Source organism: Phaethon aethereus (assembly GCF_964289735.1).
Source record: "Phaethon aethereus genome assembly, chromosome: 5".
Taxonomy (NCBI): Eukaryota; Metazoa; Chordata; class Aves; order Phaethontiformes; family Phaethontidae; genus Phaethon; species Phaethon aethereus.
In genome coordinates, this window is record NC_138579.1 from 57,247,791 (window position 1) to 57,265,165 (window position 17,375).

The following is a 17,375-nucleotide window of genomic DNA, read 5'->3' on the forward strand; positions in this document are numbered from 1 at the left end:
TTTTCAATTAACATTCCCAATTTGAAGATAATTTTCTATTTAATGTAATTGCAGGAAATAATTTATTGGCTGATTAAGACTGAGGGCCCAGCCTTCCTTAAGAAAACAGTCCCTAACAAACCAGCCTTTAAAGCCAACTCGTAGCTTTGGACAGATTCAGCCTATTTTTGCAGCTGCAGAGTTGTGTTTAATTAGGATTGTGCACTACTATTCATTGGTGCAGTTTGTAGTTGAAATTATTCTTAAGAGACATTTTCATTTCTAGTTTTGTGTCATGATTAATTTATAGTGAAGAAACAGCCATAGCTATTGCTCTTCACAGAAGCTCGTTCAGTTTGAAACAGGAACGAGATCTGCTGAGAAGGTAAAAGAAAGGCAAATCCTTTATTGTGACTTTCAGTTTTCATGCCTGGTTTTCAAATTGCATAGAGTGTTGACTTATATTTTCATGTGAGTGATTACATTAACGTGACTCTCTTAATGAGAAAAGGGAAAGTAAACCTTTTATTTTATCTTGGATCACAGTAATTATGAAGCAGAACCTTTTGAAGTATGTACAATAATGCCGGTTGCTGAACTCTTGGCATGTTCTCTGTAGCATCAACACAAATTCTTTAGCGTAGTAAGAATGTAATACACGGTTTAAATTCCTCAGTTCTGCTTATTGGCAACATTAATAATAGACTCCCACTTACACTTAGGCTTCCCTAAAGAAAATGCAAATCTTTTTTTCCCCACCAGTATCGAGTTTAAGAGGTAGGATTATCTCTATTTACAGAATAGTTATTCTAAATAGGTATCAGTGTTTTAATATGTTTCAAAGCACTTCAAAGCTTTGTAATACTTTCATATAGAACTGTACATAATTAGATTAGCTGATCCTATATTAATTTTTTTTCACTGTAGGATACAAAATCTGAATTCCCTCATTAATTGTGAGAAATTTAGCATTAGCTGTTAAATCCTATGTGAAACACGGGCTGCTACATAAAAACTACTGTTTAAATTGGAATTAACTTAATTATTTTTCTTTGCACTTGATATTTCCTTCACTGTAATATTCATGAAAGCATGTGACAGATTTGTAAATTTAACTGTTAGTCTCAGATTTCCAGACCCTTTAATCAGTATTTATTTGTCTGTAGAAACAGTACTAGCAAGTTAATGATTTGCTAATTTGAAAAATGCTCATGTGGTTTCCTATGTTAACTGATTTGTGCATTTTTAAAGAAATGGTATGAAATCAATTATTGTTAAAAAGCAATTAAGGTGAAGACCTTATTCCTTAGTTTCTCAGCAATTTCAGTGTCAAGGATATTCTAAAGTTACTAAAACCTGGGAAAATAGCTAATATATTTAAGCTGACTTCTTTCAGGTTTATTAATGATTGTTTTAACAGTTGTAGTTAATCTTATTAGAAATTTAAAAAAAAGTGTTTTCAGATTTTGAGTTGAAGTCAGTTATATTTTCATTTAAGTGCAGAAACTGTGGTGAAAGCTGTGTTTGCATATGAGATGGTAGTAAGAGGCCATTATTAGGAAAAGACATTTAACATAAATCAATGCATTTATTCATTACACTTTTAAGTCATTTAAAGTAATTTGTTGAGCTATATCCTGCACTCGATGCCTAATATGAAATGAAACATAATTATTTTAGATTTTTAGTTCAAACTGTAAAAGATTACTCAGATATTATCTACCCATTTGATAAACCTTTCAGTTTTAGAACACTTTTCACATGAACTTCTCAAAACACTTTCCAAAAGGTAAAACTGGGTAAAATTTTAAACAGGTTAAGAGCAGATACAGCTTTAAACAAACAGCAAAAGGACTTATTTAGCAGAATTTGAAATGGATTAAAAATTCTCATCTGTGTAGAAAACATCTTCTGCTTGCAAGGAATGACATTCAGAAAGCACGATGGACTCTCTCATTTAAACGTTTGCTTATAACCTTCAGATTGCTCATGGGAGTAAGAATGTAAAGACTTGAACTCTTATGCAAAATCAACATGAAAATACCAACAAAATCACTATTTTCTTATGGCTGGAGAAAATTATATTGTTTGACAAGTCTAAATGAATAGAATGACATCATATAACTTAACCCTGACCTTGGCTTGGCATCAACGAATACTTTATCTCAGTGTTTTGCATCCAGATCCCCCAAACCCATACTTTTTAGAGTACTTTTGTCAACTACATATGATTTATTTTTAACTGTTGTAGGCAAGTGTGGTGTGTTTAGAGGACTGTTTTGAGCTTGATTTTATTTTCATTTAACACCAATGTTTTATTTTTGTCTGCTTTTCTTGTTTTGTAGAAGAATGTCTTCCAAGCAGGCTACCTCTCCATTTGCATGTGCAGCTGATGGAGAGGAAACAATGACCCAGGATCTAGCATCACGAGACAAGGAAGAGGGCAACAGTGATCAACATGTGACCTCTCATCTGCCTCTACATAACGTAATGCACAACAAACCTCACTCTGAGGAGCTACCAACTCTGGTCACTACCATCCAACAAGATCCTGAGTGGGATGGAGTCATCTCAGCCCAACACAGAATGGTGAGTTTCATTGTTCTCACAGTGTCTTTCTAAATTAGGATTGTAAAAAACTGTTCACTTCCATTTTGAATTACGTGTTTAGTACAATCCTTCATAGGTGTAAAGCTCTTTAAATGTTAAAGTGTCAGTGTTAGTAATAGATCAACATCAATATGGTGTAATTGTAAATTACAATTGTATAATCTTCTTAAGTATACAGGTCTATATGAATGAGGTCATTTGATGAGTTCACCTTCGGAAAGGAAATGCATCTATTTATCATGTTTTCATTCATAACCTGATTTATGTCATAACCTCTCTAGCTCATATATTCAAGCATTAATTTCTGACAGGAGGATGTAGCTCACAACTGTTTGTCATCTGCAAAGTGTTGTGCTGAAGGAAGAAATTTTAATGTATTTTTTTACTTGTCTCTCAGAAATCTAGAGTAGTATAGCTTTACATAACAACAAAGCGGCTGGCATTTTAGGTAACAAACATCCTGCTGTATTTATAGGAAATTACAACCTTGTGTTGTGTGGAGGGGAAAGATGTTTATGAGTAACTATGTCATGCTCTTCTGCTCTAGATCACCAGTTTGTATATAGGTGATGTTAGCAATGATCAGAATTATTATCTGTATTCTCTTCAGTAACCTAGATAAGATTATTTTACAGTTGTAATTCTGTCTCTCTATCCCCAAAACTCTGCAATAAATGAGCAGACTGAATGGGTATAGCATCTCCGTCAATTCATTTTCCTTGCATGTGTTTCTGAGGAACAGAATTAAGGTATATGGAGCAGCCAGGTGTTCTGTAAATTTAGATCACCATAATTCCAGACTCTCCAGAAAGTGACTTTCACAGACATTAAATTCACACAGCTAATTTAGAAAGAATACCTTGCGTTTTCATAAAATTTCTTCTGTATTTTTATTAAATGTCTGAGGGTTTTTTTTTTCAGCAAGTATTTTTTTTTATTATGAATCAACAGCTTTCAATAAGGTTAAAAAGCAATTGTAGAATTTTTTGACAACACTAACAATAATGAGCTTATTTCAATTTTGACTAGAAATAGTAATTCTAATGCATTAATCAACATAGATACTGAAATTCTTCATGCATATTGTGATACCTGGAATTAATTAAATACTATCACTACAATAATACGTATTTTGTTAATATAGTGGGTTTTTTTTTTCTTTCTAAAATCTAATTGACTAAAAAGATCAAACCAAACCAGAAAGATGCTACCTAATATGTAATGCACAGTTGAACACAGTGCAGAACTTTCTGTCAGGCCTAAAATATTCCTGTGTATTTGTGTGACTGTCATGAGGAAGGCAAAATTTCAACTGTAAAAATGGCTAAAAAGAAAAATTATCATAGGTTAGTAATTTGGCAAGGTAGGTTGTGAGTTATATATATGGCTTCTATGCAGAATTCTCAGATGGAACCTCATTTTGGATGGAGAGTCGCTCTTTTGCCCAAGTCATGCGTTAAGCACTTAAGAATAATTTTAACTTCTATGTTACCAGGAGAAGAAGCTGGATGCAGACTAGAAAGGATTGACCAAGTTTGTTGATGGAAAAAATAAATCTGTGAATTCATTAGCTACTTTCTTATTCATTCAGAGAGGCATGTGCAGTCTGGGAATTTCGGCCTTAGGACACCAGTAACATTAATAAAATGACCCTGTCCCAGAGAGAAAGGGATTTCTAGCCTCTAGGAGTCCCTCAAAGCATTTGTTTTTGATTCAGGCTGTTTCTTGGACCTGGAGTAACGCTTCAGCCAAAATGATAGATCCTCTTGCAGTATGATCAGTTGTATTGCTCTGAAGTGGGTTTACACGTACAGCAACAGAGTGCAATCTCTGTTTTCTTTCGTAATACTGCACTATCATGTCAACACTTGCTGTACCTCTGGACAGGCATGAATCAATACACAGCTTATCGTGTTTCAGAACAGGTGCATAAACGTTGCTTGAGTGACTTAGCACTCTGGTTTTCCTCTCTCCTTTTTTCAGTAAATATTCCATCATATATGTAGATGAATGTCCTGAAAATCATTAGGAGTTTCAACAATTCCCTTGGGTTAAATCTGGTGGTGGATGTGTGTCATTATTATTTAGGTAGCTCAAGGATAAACCAAACAGGTTTTTTTTTTTCCCCAGCTCAAAGCTGGGTATAATTTAAAAGGCTTGGCTAGAAGTGAAAACTGAAGTTCTGAAGAATGCTATTTGGTAGCACTTAAGTGATCTAAAATGCACAGAGCAAAGTCCCAGTGTATTTACAGTTTGGGTGAGTTAGATGACTAGCTAGATCACAAGAGTGAAGTGGTGAAAAGATTTTTTTTTTTTTTTTCCCCCCCCTCCTTAACGGACTGTCAATTAGGGTAACTTGTTTAATTTTTTTTTTTTTTTTCTCCCTCATTTATGTCCTTCATGAGCAAACCTTTAAGCTTCAATTAATTGCATAAAGTTTCTCTGAAACACTGCTCAATCTCCAAGCAATCATCAATATTGCTAAGAAAGAATTCAGAGGTGTCTGCAATTTTCCTGATGAAGGCAATTTCATACTCCTTTAAGGGAGGATAGGAGTTTCTTTCCAGAAAGACAAATTCCAGAAGGTGGGTTGGGCAATTTTGAGATAGGTGCTGGGGTAGTGACCACTTTTCTACTTACTAAAACCAAACTCCTACAAGGATAAGTGCTTTCTGACCTTTCCCAGATGAATCCTCTTAAAGCAGATTTGAAGAAGCACCTGCTCATAGCAGTTACACTGAAAGCAAAGACAGTAGTGCTGTCATTAAAATGCATCAATAACTTGTGTTGTCTCTTTATAAGATAGTACATTCAAAGAATGCTGTGTCGACATATATGGAGGAAAAAAAATTCTCTTTTATATGGTACCTAATTAAGGGCACAATCCTGCATCCTTCGTGCCCTTAAAACTACTAAGGAGTTCGCTGGAATTTGTGAGAGCACACAGTATGCATTGTAACATGCTAAGAGGGCCATGCAGATCTTAGGTGAAAAAAAGACACTGTAGTAGGGCAACTTGACTGAAAAAAACCCATTGAGTTTCTTCCCAACATTTATGGTATGCAGCACTTTCTGTAATACAAGATACCTTTAAACTACATTGTGTATTATCATAAAAAAACCACACTGGCTAGAAGTGTTTTCAAACTTTCACTCCCTTTTGATATCAGGCATTGCTTTCCACTGAGTCCTTTGTGTATTCTGAATGTCTGGAAGCCAAAATATTTTGTTTTAACTCCCACTCTATAGTATTTCCCAGCTGTGTACTTATATGGTGTAATAAAAGGATTTAACAAATGGGAAATAGCAGCTGCATTTGGAAATTCCCTTTGTGCTCCCTTTTCATTTGACAGATTCAGCAATGTGTAACAACTGTAACGTCAGACCTGTAATGACTTACACTGCGAGTATCGTATCACCAGCCAATTTGATGTTACAGTGGGGAGAAAATAAAACAACTGAAAGATATCTGTAATTTCATATTGCTGAGTTGAAAAGATTATATGTATATTTCTGACTGTAACTTAATATAAAAATAACTGGACATATGGGTAGTTGTGGCTGCCTGTAGTTCTACTATAAAATAAAATCTATTTTAGGCTAAGGACATATCTGTTTGCTGCAGTAAACTGTAGGAAAGAGAGCAAAGTGGTACTAAGGTCATGAGGGAACTATCCTGCTTTCTCCCTTGGACAGTGAGTAGCAGGCAAGAAATACAGTCAAATTTCTAGATTGTATCCAAAACCTGTCTCTCTTAGGGCAACAGACTGAGAGAGAATGAGTGGGGAAAAGCCAACAATACTTACCTTTGCTAAGTTTAGTAGTAATTGAATTGTTGTATCCCAATGATATGTTTACTAGTAAATATGTAAAGAACTGGAGAATCATAATTTGTGCTTTGTTTGCTGAGGAACCAGGAATGGTCCCCATCTTTATATAGAGCCCCGCACAGCTTGTGAGGTAAATTGTGAAGGTTTTATATTTTTGCTCTGAAGTATCAGAAGAAAGCAGTGCCAACAAGAAGATACAAAATTAGATGGCAAGTGCCCTGATCTTTGAGGAATGGGATGGTGTATTCCCATGGCTCTAAAAGCTAGATGCGGCCTTCATGAACAATAAATTTGAGCAGCTTTAGCCTAATGAAATTCAGAATCTTTCTCCAAATAGTAGGATTCCACAGACACCACCCCCCCCGCCCCGATATAGCAATCTGGTAACAGACAGGGTTTGTGAAGGACTTGCAGGCACTGTGCCGATCATCATACATGACAACGTAGCACCGTGATGGTCACTGTACTCTTTTGTTTTCCCACTGTTGTTCCTCCCCTGACCACCACCTTAGATGGCACATAGTGTGTGCAGGCACAGAATGAGGACATCCACATCTTTTTTCTCCACTGTTACTTGGAAAGATGCAGTGAGAGACTGTTACAGGGAACCATAGCAGGAAGTAAAGGCTGAAGGGTGGGTGTTGCTTCCCTGTGACTGAGGAAAATCAAACACTTATACATATACATATACAAATACAAGTTAATTGCCTCCAAATATATGCTATGTTTCCCCATACATTTTGTAACATCATTTAGAGACACCTTGGATTTAGAAATGAAATGTATCTCATTGGATTTTATCTCAAATGGCAACGTCGACATGTATTTCATAATTATGTCAAGTCCCTGTCTTTTGTTGACTTCTTGCCAAAAGAGCGAAAGGCTTGCTACCTTTCCCCTGTGTCTGCACACACATCTCAGCAGCACTGATAGTAAATTTGAATATGCAGCAGAAAAAGTGAAGGTCTCTTAATGCCACATGTATTTGTTGCTTTTAAAATCATTTTAAATCACCAAGTATCAAATTTAACTTTATATAGCTTTAGCAAAACTACTGGTATCAGAAAGGCAGAAATAGGCGGTATCCTGAAGGTCTTAACGTTTCAGTGCTTACTGTCTCTACATAAAACAAGCACAATCCTGTCGCTCCCCTCACTCCTTGTTATTAACTCCTCTTGTTGAAAGTTTTTCCCTTTGAGGAAAATAAACTCAGGTTTTTAGGAAAGATCATTGAAAACCATTTACACATGCTAAACATTGTGAATTTGTTGTTATATAAATTCATGGCTTCAAATTCTCAAAAGTTATAGATACAATTACATGTTTTGAAATTTTATTTTTAGTTCATTTACAGGCTGGATATGAGCATATAAAATGCATCAAATATAAATGCCTTAAACTCTGGCAATTCTGTATCTACTAAATTGCTCATGCAGCTGTTATTTACATGTAGAAATCTGAGTTTTGTGATGATCGAAAGCAATTCTACTGTGATTGTGATATTATTTCTGCATGCCAGGTAGTGCATCAGAATTTTTATCTAACTAAAGAGATAAATACTTTCACATGTAATTGCATGGATACAAAGTTTTGGCTGAAAGTAAAGGGTGTGAAAAAGCAGATGATATGATATTTTACTTTGCATTAAATGACTTACGTGAGAAAGGTATTGCAGAAAAGATAGAAATATTTTTTTTTTCCCAAGCACATTGTTTTGATTCAAAAAGCGTTTGGGTATTCGCTAAACTTGGCTTTATTAGAACTACCAACAACTATAATGTTAAGCACACGTCTAAAGGTTTGAAAGATCAAGGACTTAGTTTTACTAGCTTTAGCATAAAAAGATGTTTACATTTAATATGAAAAATTATAAAACAATTCCCTAAAAGTGAGCAGGGTAATGCGCTTAAGCAGGGTGGTGAAATACAAAATTGAATTTATTTTAAAGAATAACCAAATAATTGTTCTTTTTGGCATGCCTGTTATACTTGTATTATTTTCATTTTGACACAGTATAATTTTTTTTCCAAATGCACGGTCTATTTTAAACCTTTCCCTATATTCTAGGGTGGACTGTGTTTAAACAGAATTAATCATCCCCTGAATTCTTCACAAAAGTTTATGTTTGTCTCAACCTGTAGTCATTCTATTTCTTTCTCTTATTTTAACCTTACTTATTTTTTATAAAGCAATTTCTGAAAAGTTTTTAATTCCATTCTGTATATTGACATAAATTTTTTCAAAAGTAGAAGCATTAACATGCTCGAAATTGTTAAATTTTTTTTTCCTTGGGCAAGAAGGAATCAGGTATGCATGCTGATTAACACACTCCAGTCATTAACATGTGATTATGTGGGCTGCATATTGAGCACCTGCCAAAAGATAAAATCCAGCACTTTACTACATCTGTGCAAGGACTTTTTGCATTTCTTTTGTACTTTGACAGCTCAAGAAAGAGCAGACTTTGGTATCTTTGTTCAGCATAATAAAACTGTGTACATAAAATGTCTTCATGGAGGGAGGAAAGATACTACATGTATTTATTTTAATCTTTGAGGCCATGAAAAATCCAGTGACTGAGACTCACACAGCACCAAGTGTAATATGAATCTCCTAATGTACTATATCACTGACATTCATATACAGTTTACAACATTCCTGCATGTTTATAAGGATTATCTGTTCTGGGATTCAGCCAATGTTATTGTAATTCACAACAGTTTTATGTGATACCTTTATGTCTCATAAATGTCTTGTTTTTATTTCAATCTTCCAAATGTTTCATCAGTGTTTACCTTAAAGAAATACAAGTATTCTATGCAGCAGGCTGGTTTCCTGCATGCATTCCTCTGCAAATGCTAAAAGGGAAACATAAAGCATGTAATACATGTCATGTAACTATATACAGAGAAGGATTTCCATGTGCATTTGATATTGCTAAAAACATAAATACAAATTTTATTTTGATATTTACAATAGATCTAGTTATAAGTTGAACAACTAAGACGACCTAATAGGAGGAAGTTGGATATATACAAAGTGGTCTGGAATATCCAAGCCACAGAATCCTTGTTTTATTTGGCAGCTTCTGACAAGCATACATCACAAAATATGTGTCTTTATTTACCCAAAAGGTAAACAGTGCTAATCAGCTGGGATTGATCACAATGCAACTTCAGTTTCAGTTTAGATGAAAATATAAGTCTAAATACTCATTCTATAAATGGTTCTTCCATTACTTTTTCCTTAATAAGAGCATTTAACCAAAGTCCAGGGCATAAAGTCTCAATATTGTTGTGATTTATTACCAAACCTAAACAGAGGGAGTTAGGACATATGGTATTTGGAGAATTAAGGAAATCCTTAGCATCTAACTCTTAGAAAAGCACACATGAGTTTATGTATATCATTTGTGGGTGAGTTGATTGCCATATCAAAATGATTGGTCATTGTAGTGTCGACAATTCTGAGGTGATTTTCTGTTCTGAAATGGAGCAAAATGCCTGTCAACATTTTTCACAGATTTGCTCATTTGTAAAGAGAAGGATTTAAATCACATAGGTGAATAATTGTAATCTCCTGAAATCTCTCTACCCAAAAGTTGGTGTACCTAGATTCATTTGGTTTGCTCCAACAACTGAGTATGCAAGGATTGCTGAAATTAAGTGGTCGTATTTTACATCAAGGAAAAAGTCCCTGCCTATTCCTTCCAAACAGATATCTAGTCTTGCAGTGGCCTATCCATAAGGCCATATTTGTATCATATGTGCCTGATTATTTTGTCATCTCATTTTCAAACTTTTGATCTAAACAAAATTTATTTTCCTTTCTTTTTTTCTTAATTTAGCATACTATTTCTTGGCTTAGAGCTAATGCTTATTGTTGCACTGGTTCTTGTTGATGTTTTTAGATGTGTATAAAAGGTGAAATACAAGCCTTTTACAAGTTGTATTTAGCCTATAATTTGGCAGTGAAATCGGTGTAAGTTTTATCAGAGTAGATGCTGAGTTAAAGACTTGAGGTTTTATTCCATTACTTGCCATTTGCCCTCCCACTAGCATAATTTGCCGAGACTTTACAAATTATGTTCTCTCAATAGCTCATAGCAGTCATTCTCAAGCCTTGGATTTAAATAAATCTTTCTTAATAAAAGTATTTTTTTTTTAAATCAGATGAGAATTGGAAATGATCACTTAGATTTTTAATTTCTCTTAATTCTATTTAATTAAATTCCTCAAAATGGGAAACCTTATTTAATGTAGTGATTGGAAATGATTTTGTAAACATTTGCTTTCATTATATGTTAACTCCAGACTAGTTCCAAGTGCCAGCATGCCTCTAGTACTTGGAATCAAAACCGCTCTGGATATCCAACTTTCCTGGGGTGTTTACATGTGTCCCATTCAATGCAGAGGCAGATAAATATCCATTTATAACAGAAAAGCCTCATCCACATGGAAATAAGCAATTCAGCTAACACATTTTATGTTAGTAATATTTGCTTTCTACTTCTTCTTGGCCATTCATCCTGTGTTTTCAGTTGAACTCTTACAGAGACAGTTTTCTCTTTGGCTATTGGGGAGGGTTGCAGTCATCAACTTTCAATCAAAATTGACAGTAGTTATTATTGAATTGCTAACACTGTTACCCTGATTTTGTACAGCCCATAGTTTCAGTTCCTGAGTTTTCCTCTTTTCACACCTTCATCTGAGACAGAATCTATCCTCTCTACAGGAAATATAAATGCCACCATAATGCAATTGCAATGTCTCTTTATGAAAATCCACAGCCTTGTGCACTCCCCTCTTCTAAGGCTCCTGACCAGACAATCCAGTTCACCAGACTGTTGGTCTGTCCTAAACCCTTATGAGGATCCCAAAGAGAGATCTGTTCCAAGCCAGATCTCCACTCATGTTGGGTTGACCATTGGACTTGATCTTAGAGATCCTTTCCTACCTTAATGATTCCATGATTCTGTGATTGTGGAGTCCCCAAACTGAGATGTTGCTTCTCAGCCCCCAAATGCAGCCCCCAAATGCAGCCCCCATATCTTGTACTTTGGTCATTCAGAGGAAGGAACAAGAATATTGAATCCTGTTTTTAGTATACAGTCTTGCACCAATAGAACTGTCACTTTGTGTGTGTTTACTCTATTTTGGAAATGAACGGGCTTCATAAAAGTTGATACAAATTGGCTCATGATTCAGTTTGCAGATATTGCTATAAACATTAGCTTCCTGATATAAAAAATATTGGGTCAACTTTCAATACCTTTATTTACATTTACCAGTACTTACAGCAGTAGTCCTTCATTTATTCTGTTAAAACCAGTGTAACAACTGATGGGAAAATTAACTACTTAAACTGTTAGAATCTAAAACCAAAAGAAAATACATTTTTTACACTAACAAGAAAATTATAACTATTTGTTCAATCCCTTTTCAACAGAAACATCTAGGAAAGTATAAGGATCTTCCTTCCTTTGTACAGAAACTAAGCAGCTCTCTTTTTTAAGGATTTTACCAGTGTAACTTGTGAAATTGAATGAATGTACATGCTAAAAAAATAAGTCTATCAGAGTAAGAGGCATGCTGAAATATCTGTACTTATTATCTTAATGTAAAAGTTTTAAAGGAATTATTATGGAGTGTGAAGAAACTGCCATGTATGTAGTCAGAAAGAGTCTACCTCTTTATTTATACCAAGCCGTTGTTTGTAATTATTCAGAATTGTTTCTGCTGTTAACAAAACTATATTTGAGCCATTCACAGCAATTCTAAAAGGAATGGCCAATAGGCCACTCATTGTTTACACTGGGCCGCCTGGAAAGCTGATGGGGCTAAGGACATTGCTGTTGGACCACATATCATCAAAGCAAACCTGGGATTGGTTAAAGAATTACACTGCCCCTCTAACTTGAAAAAGGCCAAGGATAGACCTAGGAAAGCTTTTACCATATTGCAACTCAAAATATTAATGTTGTTTTCTCATTGACATATGAGTAGGGGGTTAGGTAGAGGTTTTAGGGGTAAGTAAAAGTATGATTTCATGCACAGGCTACCTACCTCTGTGAGCCATGCGTAGTATTTTAGTATTCATGCCTTGCTAATTTCTGGTTTTCTGTCTTTTGTGCATTTATTTATTTTTCTCCATTTTGCCCACTTTGAAACTTAATCCTTAAATTTTAATGGCTATATATAGGTATTTAAGGTGTTATAATAGGGACATTTTGTCAAAACACTAGGTACAGTGGGCTGAATGATCTGTAATAAAATTTTGTTTGTGCTAATGGTCTGGCAAGGAAATGTATACAGAAAAAATGCCCTTTATTTACCTTGATGTTAAAACCTAACTTTTCAAAAATAGAGTTAATTTTGTCCCTGCTGAATAGTAAGCAGCTGGAATAGTAAGATCAGTCCAGACTGAGTTTCTGTCTTCAGCTGCTGGGCAGTAAGATTTTCTGGTTTAGTCATATCTGCAAATAGATACTTATTCAGCTTAAAACATTTTTATATCTGACACAGTAAGGCAAAGTATAAAGCTTAAGATGCAAAATCGTCATATGTGTTGTTCCTTAGGCGGTCAGATTTATGCCTAATTTTGTGTAATAAGCTGTCTTTAAATTTTATTGTTTGCCAATTATCAAGGGCTAGTCTGGAAAAGCCACCGTTATGCTGGGAAAAAATCCCTATGCAATACCCCTATGTATTCTGGTATGGGCATAAACAATTGTTCTACAATTATCCAGTATTAGCATGTGAGTGGGAGGATAGTTTTATAATATGTCTAGGAAAGGTATGGTGGGATCCTGAGCAGTCTGCACCAGATGTCACTTTGGATCAAACTGAGAAGAAACCCACTTTGCTAGGTTATCTGTGGTAAGCAATACTTTTACCTAACTCTTTCTGTTAGGACCAAATTCAAAATTTTACAAACATACCTTTTTCTTAAATTTCTGCTTTTCTAAGCACTCCGTTCTTATTGGAAGTAAAATACGCTTCAGATGGGCATAATATTTTCATACGGACGCTTTATTAATATGCTGATATTGTTCTATTTCTTGACTAATACAGTCAAGATTAAAAGTGTGTAGAGATTACTGTGACCAAGTTTCACCAATGTTGGATGAAGAAGCATGCTCTGTTTTAAAACTTTTGTCCATAGAATAAATGTCTGATATTTATCTTATTACAAAATATTTTTCTTTTTCCCCCCTCCTTTACATGCATATCACCGAAATCGGGAAGAATAGCACACCTTGAAAAATGCACCTTTCAAAGGGACTGTCATGTGTTGAAGATATTATTTCAAGTTTAGACTTAAAATGCCATTTTACAGAAATACATGAATTTTAAACGTGAGAATTCAGGGTCATGCAGTGGATGAGGTGCTGGGACATAAATGTGACATGCATTGGTCCGCAAAATATTATAAGGTCCACCAAGCAAATTAAAATCCTTAATAAAATTGCTGCAACTTTTATTTGCTTTTCAACAAACTGAATGCTGCAGTAACCACTTCCCTTCAAATACAGTTGAGTAACCTTTCTAGAGAAAACAGAACAGAGATGCTTCTCTTGCCCACTGTTTTTTGATCTGTCTAGTTTGCCATGGATGTGAGGTCAATATAACCTGTTCATATGGCTGGGATAAAAAAGAAGGCTGCCAACATTAGATGCATTGGAATAAAAATTTCTATTCTGATTGCATAGATATAAAATTCTTTCTGAAACCTTTTCAGTGTTTCATTGTAGCTACATTTTATTTCTAGATTATTCACAAATATATCTAGAATCATAGAATGCATGGGAATTGGTTTTGTTTCTTGTGGATAATTGTACATGCAGCTGATTTAGATTTTTCTAGATGAGTTCTGCTATTATTAGATAAGGTATTTGTACTGGACTGGTCTACAGTTTTTCCATTTGCCCATTTAATCCTTTGAATGTCTTTCAGTTTGTGCAGTTCTCTTGCTGAATCCTCAGCCGCTCCTTTTAACCATTTCTGATTTCAGAAAAAGATGGAAAGATTTTTTCTGAAATATTTCAGAAAAGCTCAAGAAGTCATCCTTGCTGGGTTTCTTAGAGTGCCAATTCAGATAATACACTGCAAATGTATTAGCCATTTAGTGACTTCAATACTATAGCTGTAGGGCCAAACTGAACAAAAAATATTAGGGATACCTTTTACTCTTTTATTTTTATTCTGAATTTTAATTACCCACAAACCTGACAATATAAAATACTCTATTACTTGAAAAAAATCCTCGTTCTTGCACAGGCTGTCATTCTTCCTCCATTCCATAAATGTACATAGTTTGAAATGAGTTTAAACTTCTCATCATGATTACGGACATTACAGTCTTTTGGTCAAGAAAAAGAAGTGCGGATGTGCTGCCTAACGGATGCTGGACTTGGACGATCTTTCATTAACAGTGAAGGACCATGTACGCATCCAGACAAGGGACAGGCTAGGTTATCAGGAGGAAGAACATTCAGTCATTTCTACTTGCTCCACAGATTAGCCTTATCTTCTTGTTTCCGGCCTAAACAATAGATTTAGTGTTCCTTGCTGAGAGCATGAAAAACCCTGTATTAAGCCTGATGGGTATGCTTCATGTGCTGTAAGAGGACATTGCTTTCTTGAGAACAAAGTCCTTTGAAATTACTAAGATGCTCTTATACTGTAGTCTTCAAAGGTGAAAATGACGTGTTATATAGTATTAATTCTTCACTGAGGAAATGTATTCTAGAAATTCAAGTTTTACATTTGAAAAATACTAGAAGATGCTTTTTTCATCTCCATGGTAACTTAGACCAAATTTTAAGAAAAACGCCAAGTAGTTTTCAGAAACAATTGAAGATAAGAAAGCCTTCCTTTTCTAAAAGCAACTAAATAAATTTCACTCTGTACCTGGTTTGTCTAAGCTATTATTGTCCTTTGTGATATTTGATTATTTAATGAATACAAATGGGTGAAATGAAAGTTTCTTTAATGTTTGATAGATGAAAAAATGAAGGTAAAGTTTTTGTTCCCTGTCACCTCTCTGTCTGCGCTTACAAAACCTCTGTCACTCCTACTGTGTTGACAGGGGTGCTGCTACTGTTGGGATGCGATAGCATCTTCTTCTAGTTTCCTGTCTTAGTGAATAAATACATTTTCAACATCATGAGCAAATGCTGCCTCCTTCTCCAATGGCAATAACAGTGCTGTGCTGATCATATGCTGCTGTGCTTGATGACGACTTGTCACCACCACCTTAGTTACCACACTTGCTCATTGTTAGTGTTAGTCCTTCTGTTACATTGCACAGCTACTTCTTAATGCGTTCAAGACGGAAGCAAAGGTTTATGTTTGATGTTGTTGCCGATGGTTAATGTTCTCTAGGCCATCTTTCTTCAGACCTTGTTTCACCTGGGACATTTCCCAACACAAGTTTCTTCTCTGTAGATGAGTATTTTCAGCTCATAGAGTGGTAGGAATATTATTGTTTGTGGGGAACACTATGCACTTTTTTGAGGAAGAATTTGTGCTCTTTTTAGCTGAAAGAGTGAAAGCAGAGATGCAGCAAATGTTGCGTGTATGGTTGGGACAATGAGGAGTCAGAGCCAGAGAAGTTCACAAAGGGCTTGACTGTTGGGTGGTATCATAAAACTGAGGAGAATTGACATTGCTCTTTGCTTTTTGATGCTTTTTTTCTTTTAGGTTATTGCTCAGATACTGCGTGTTATCTATTGACAAGGGAGATGAACCATTTTTACTTTGTGTGTTTTTGACTATATAACACCTTCTCCGATACATGTAGTCTCAATACCTATGTATCAGCAAACATGATTTGTTCTGCCATAAACTCATTTCCTTGCTCATTTTTGACTATGTTAGCCTGGAAAGTAACATCTCCTTTTTCTATATTAGAAGCATTACAACCTTAATTCTTTAAGAAAATGGTTTAATTTAAAAAGCAGTGAATGAGCATGGATAGACACATACCATAAGCTTTGTTTAACTGTGAAGTAGATTCCTTGCTCCTCAGTCATTATTGGCCTAACTCTTTTTCTAGTTTTAAAATGATACTGTTTTCCATTAGCTGAGGATCCATCCAGGAATAATTTGTCCTTGCCTGTATTTTCTCTCTCAGTGCTACATGTATTGCCTTTACTTAAGGAACTAAAGAACACTAAAAGCTTAACACATTCACTGAAAAAAGTGAAGTGGCTTGTTTCTGACAAGGAAAATCCTTGATGAGGGTGTCTCAGGCATGAAGTATGATCATTAGAAGCATGGAGAGGACTGGTCTTAAGGAAAAAAGAGCCCCTGTCAAGCACTGAAACTGAGAAACTGAAATCATAGAATCTCATTCTAGAAAGTGGAGTATACACGTAGGCTCATTAGTATTACAGAATAATAAATAATGCTTTCAACTTTTGCTTGTTTGAGATCTTTTTGTTGTAAGAGAATAGCTTATGTTTTCACATTGTATTGTTTCTTTGCAGGACTCGGAGAGTAATAAGTTATGTTCCCTATATTCCTTCCGAAATACCTCTACCTCACCAAACAAGCCCGATGAAGGAGGTCGTGACCGCAGTGAGCTAATGACCAGTGTTAATTTTGGAACGCCAGAACGCCGCAAAGGAAGCCTTGCAGATGTGGTGGACACATTGAAGCAGAAGAAACTAGAAGAAATGACCAGGACTGAGCAAGAGGGTATGTGTTGGATAAGACTAATACATTTTCCCCACGCCCAAACCCAACAGTTTTTATGGCACAAAGAATGTGTTGGGTATCAAGAGCCAGAAAATTGCATAATTGGCAAAGGCTAGGATAAAGTTATTCACAGGTTACCATGACAATGGTAGTTTGAGACCTATTAGGGATTTTAGGCAAATATGCCAGTTTTTTCAAACTTTCTAAATTGTGTTGTCTGTCTGTGAATCAAAACAAGAATGTTGGTATAGGT

The 17,375-nt window shown here is 35.2% G+C and overlaps 1 protein-coding gene across 3 annotated transcripts in view; it reads left to right on the plus strand.

The window, feature by feature from the left end:
* Positions 1 to 2,324: 2,324 nt before the first annotated feature.
* The window catches only part of SOX6 (SRY-box transcription factor 6), a gene marked incomplete at its 5' end in the record, with an annotated part of 229,949 nt that continues 214,898 nt past the window's right edge, over positions 2,325 to 17,375 (plus strand). For 2 of the 3 annotated variants that reach the window (XM_082000011.1, XM_082000012.1), the window contains 2 exons: positions 2,329 to 2,568; positions 16,912 to 17,122. In XM_082000011.1, coding sequence (XP_081856137.1) covers positions 2,329 to 2,568; positions 16,912 to 17,122 — 451 coding nt within the window. Of the gene's footprint in view, positions 2,569 to 16,911; positions 17,123 to 17,375 lie in introns of all 3 variants that reach the window. The other variant, XM_082000010.1, reaches the window with a different exon arrangement.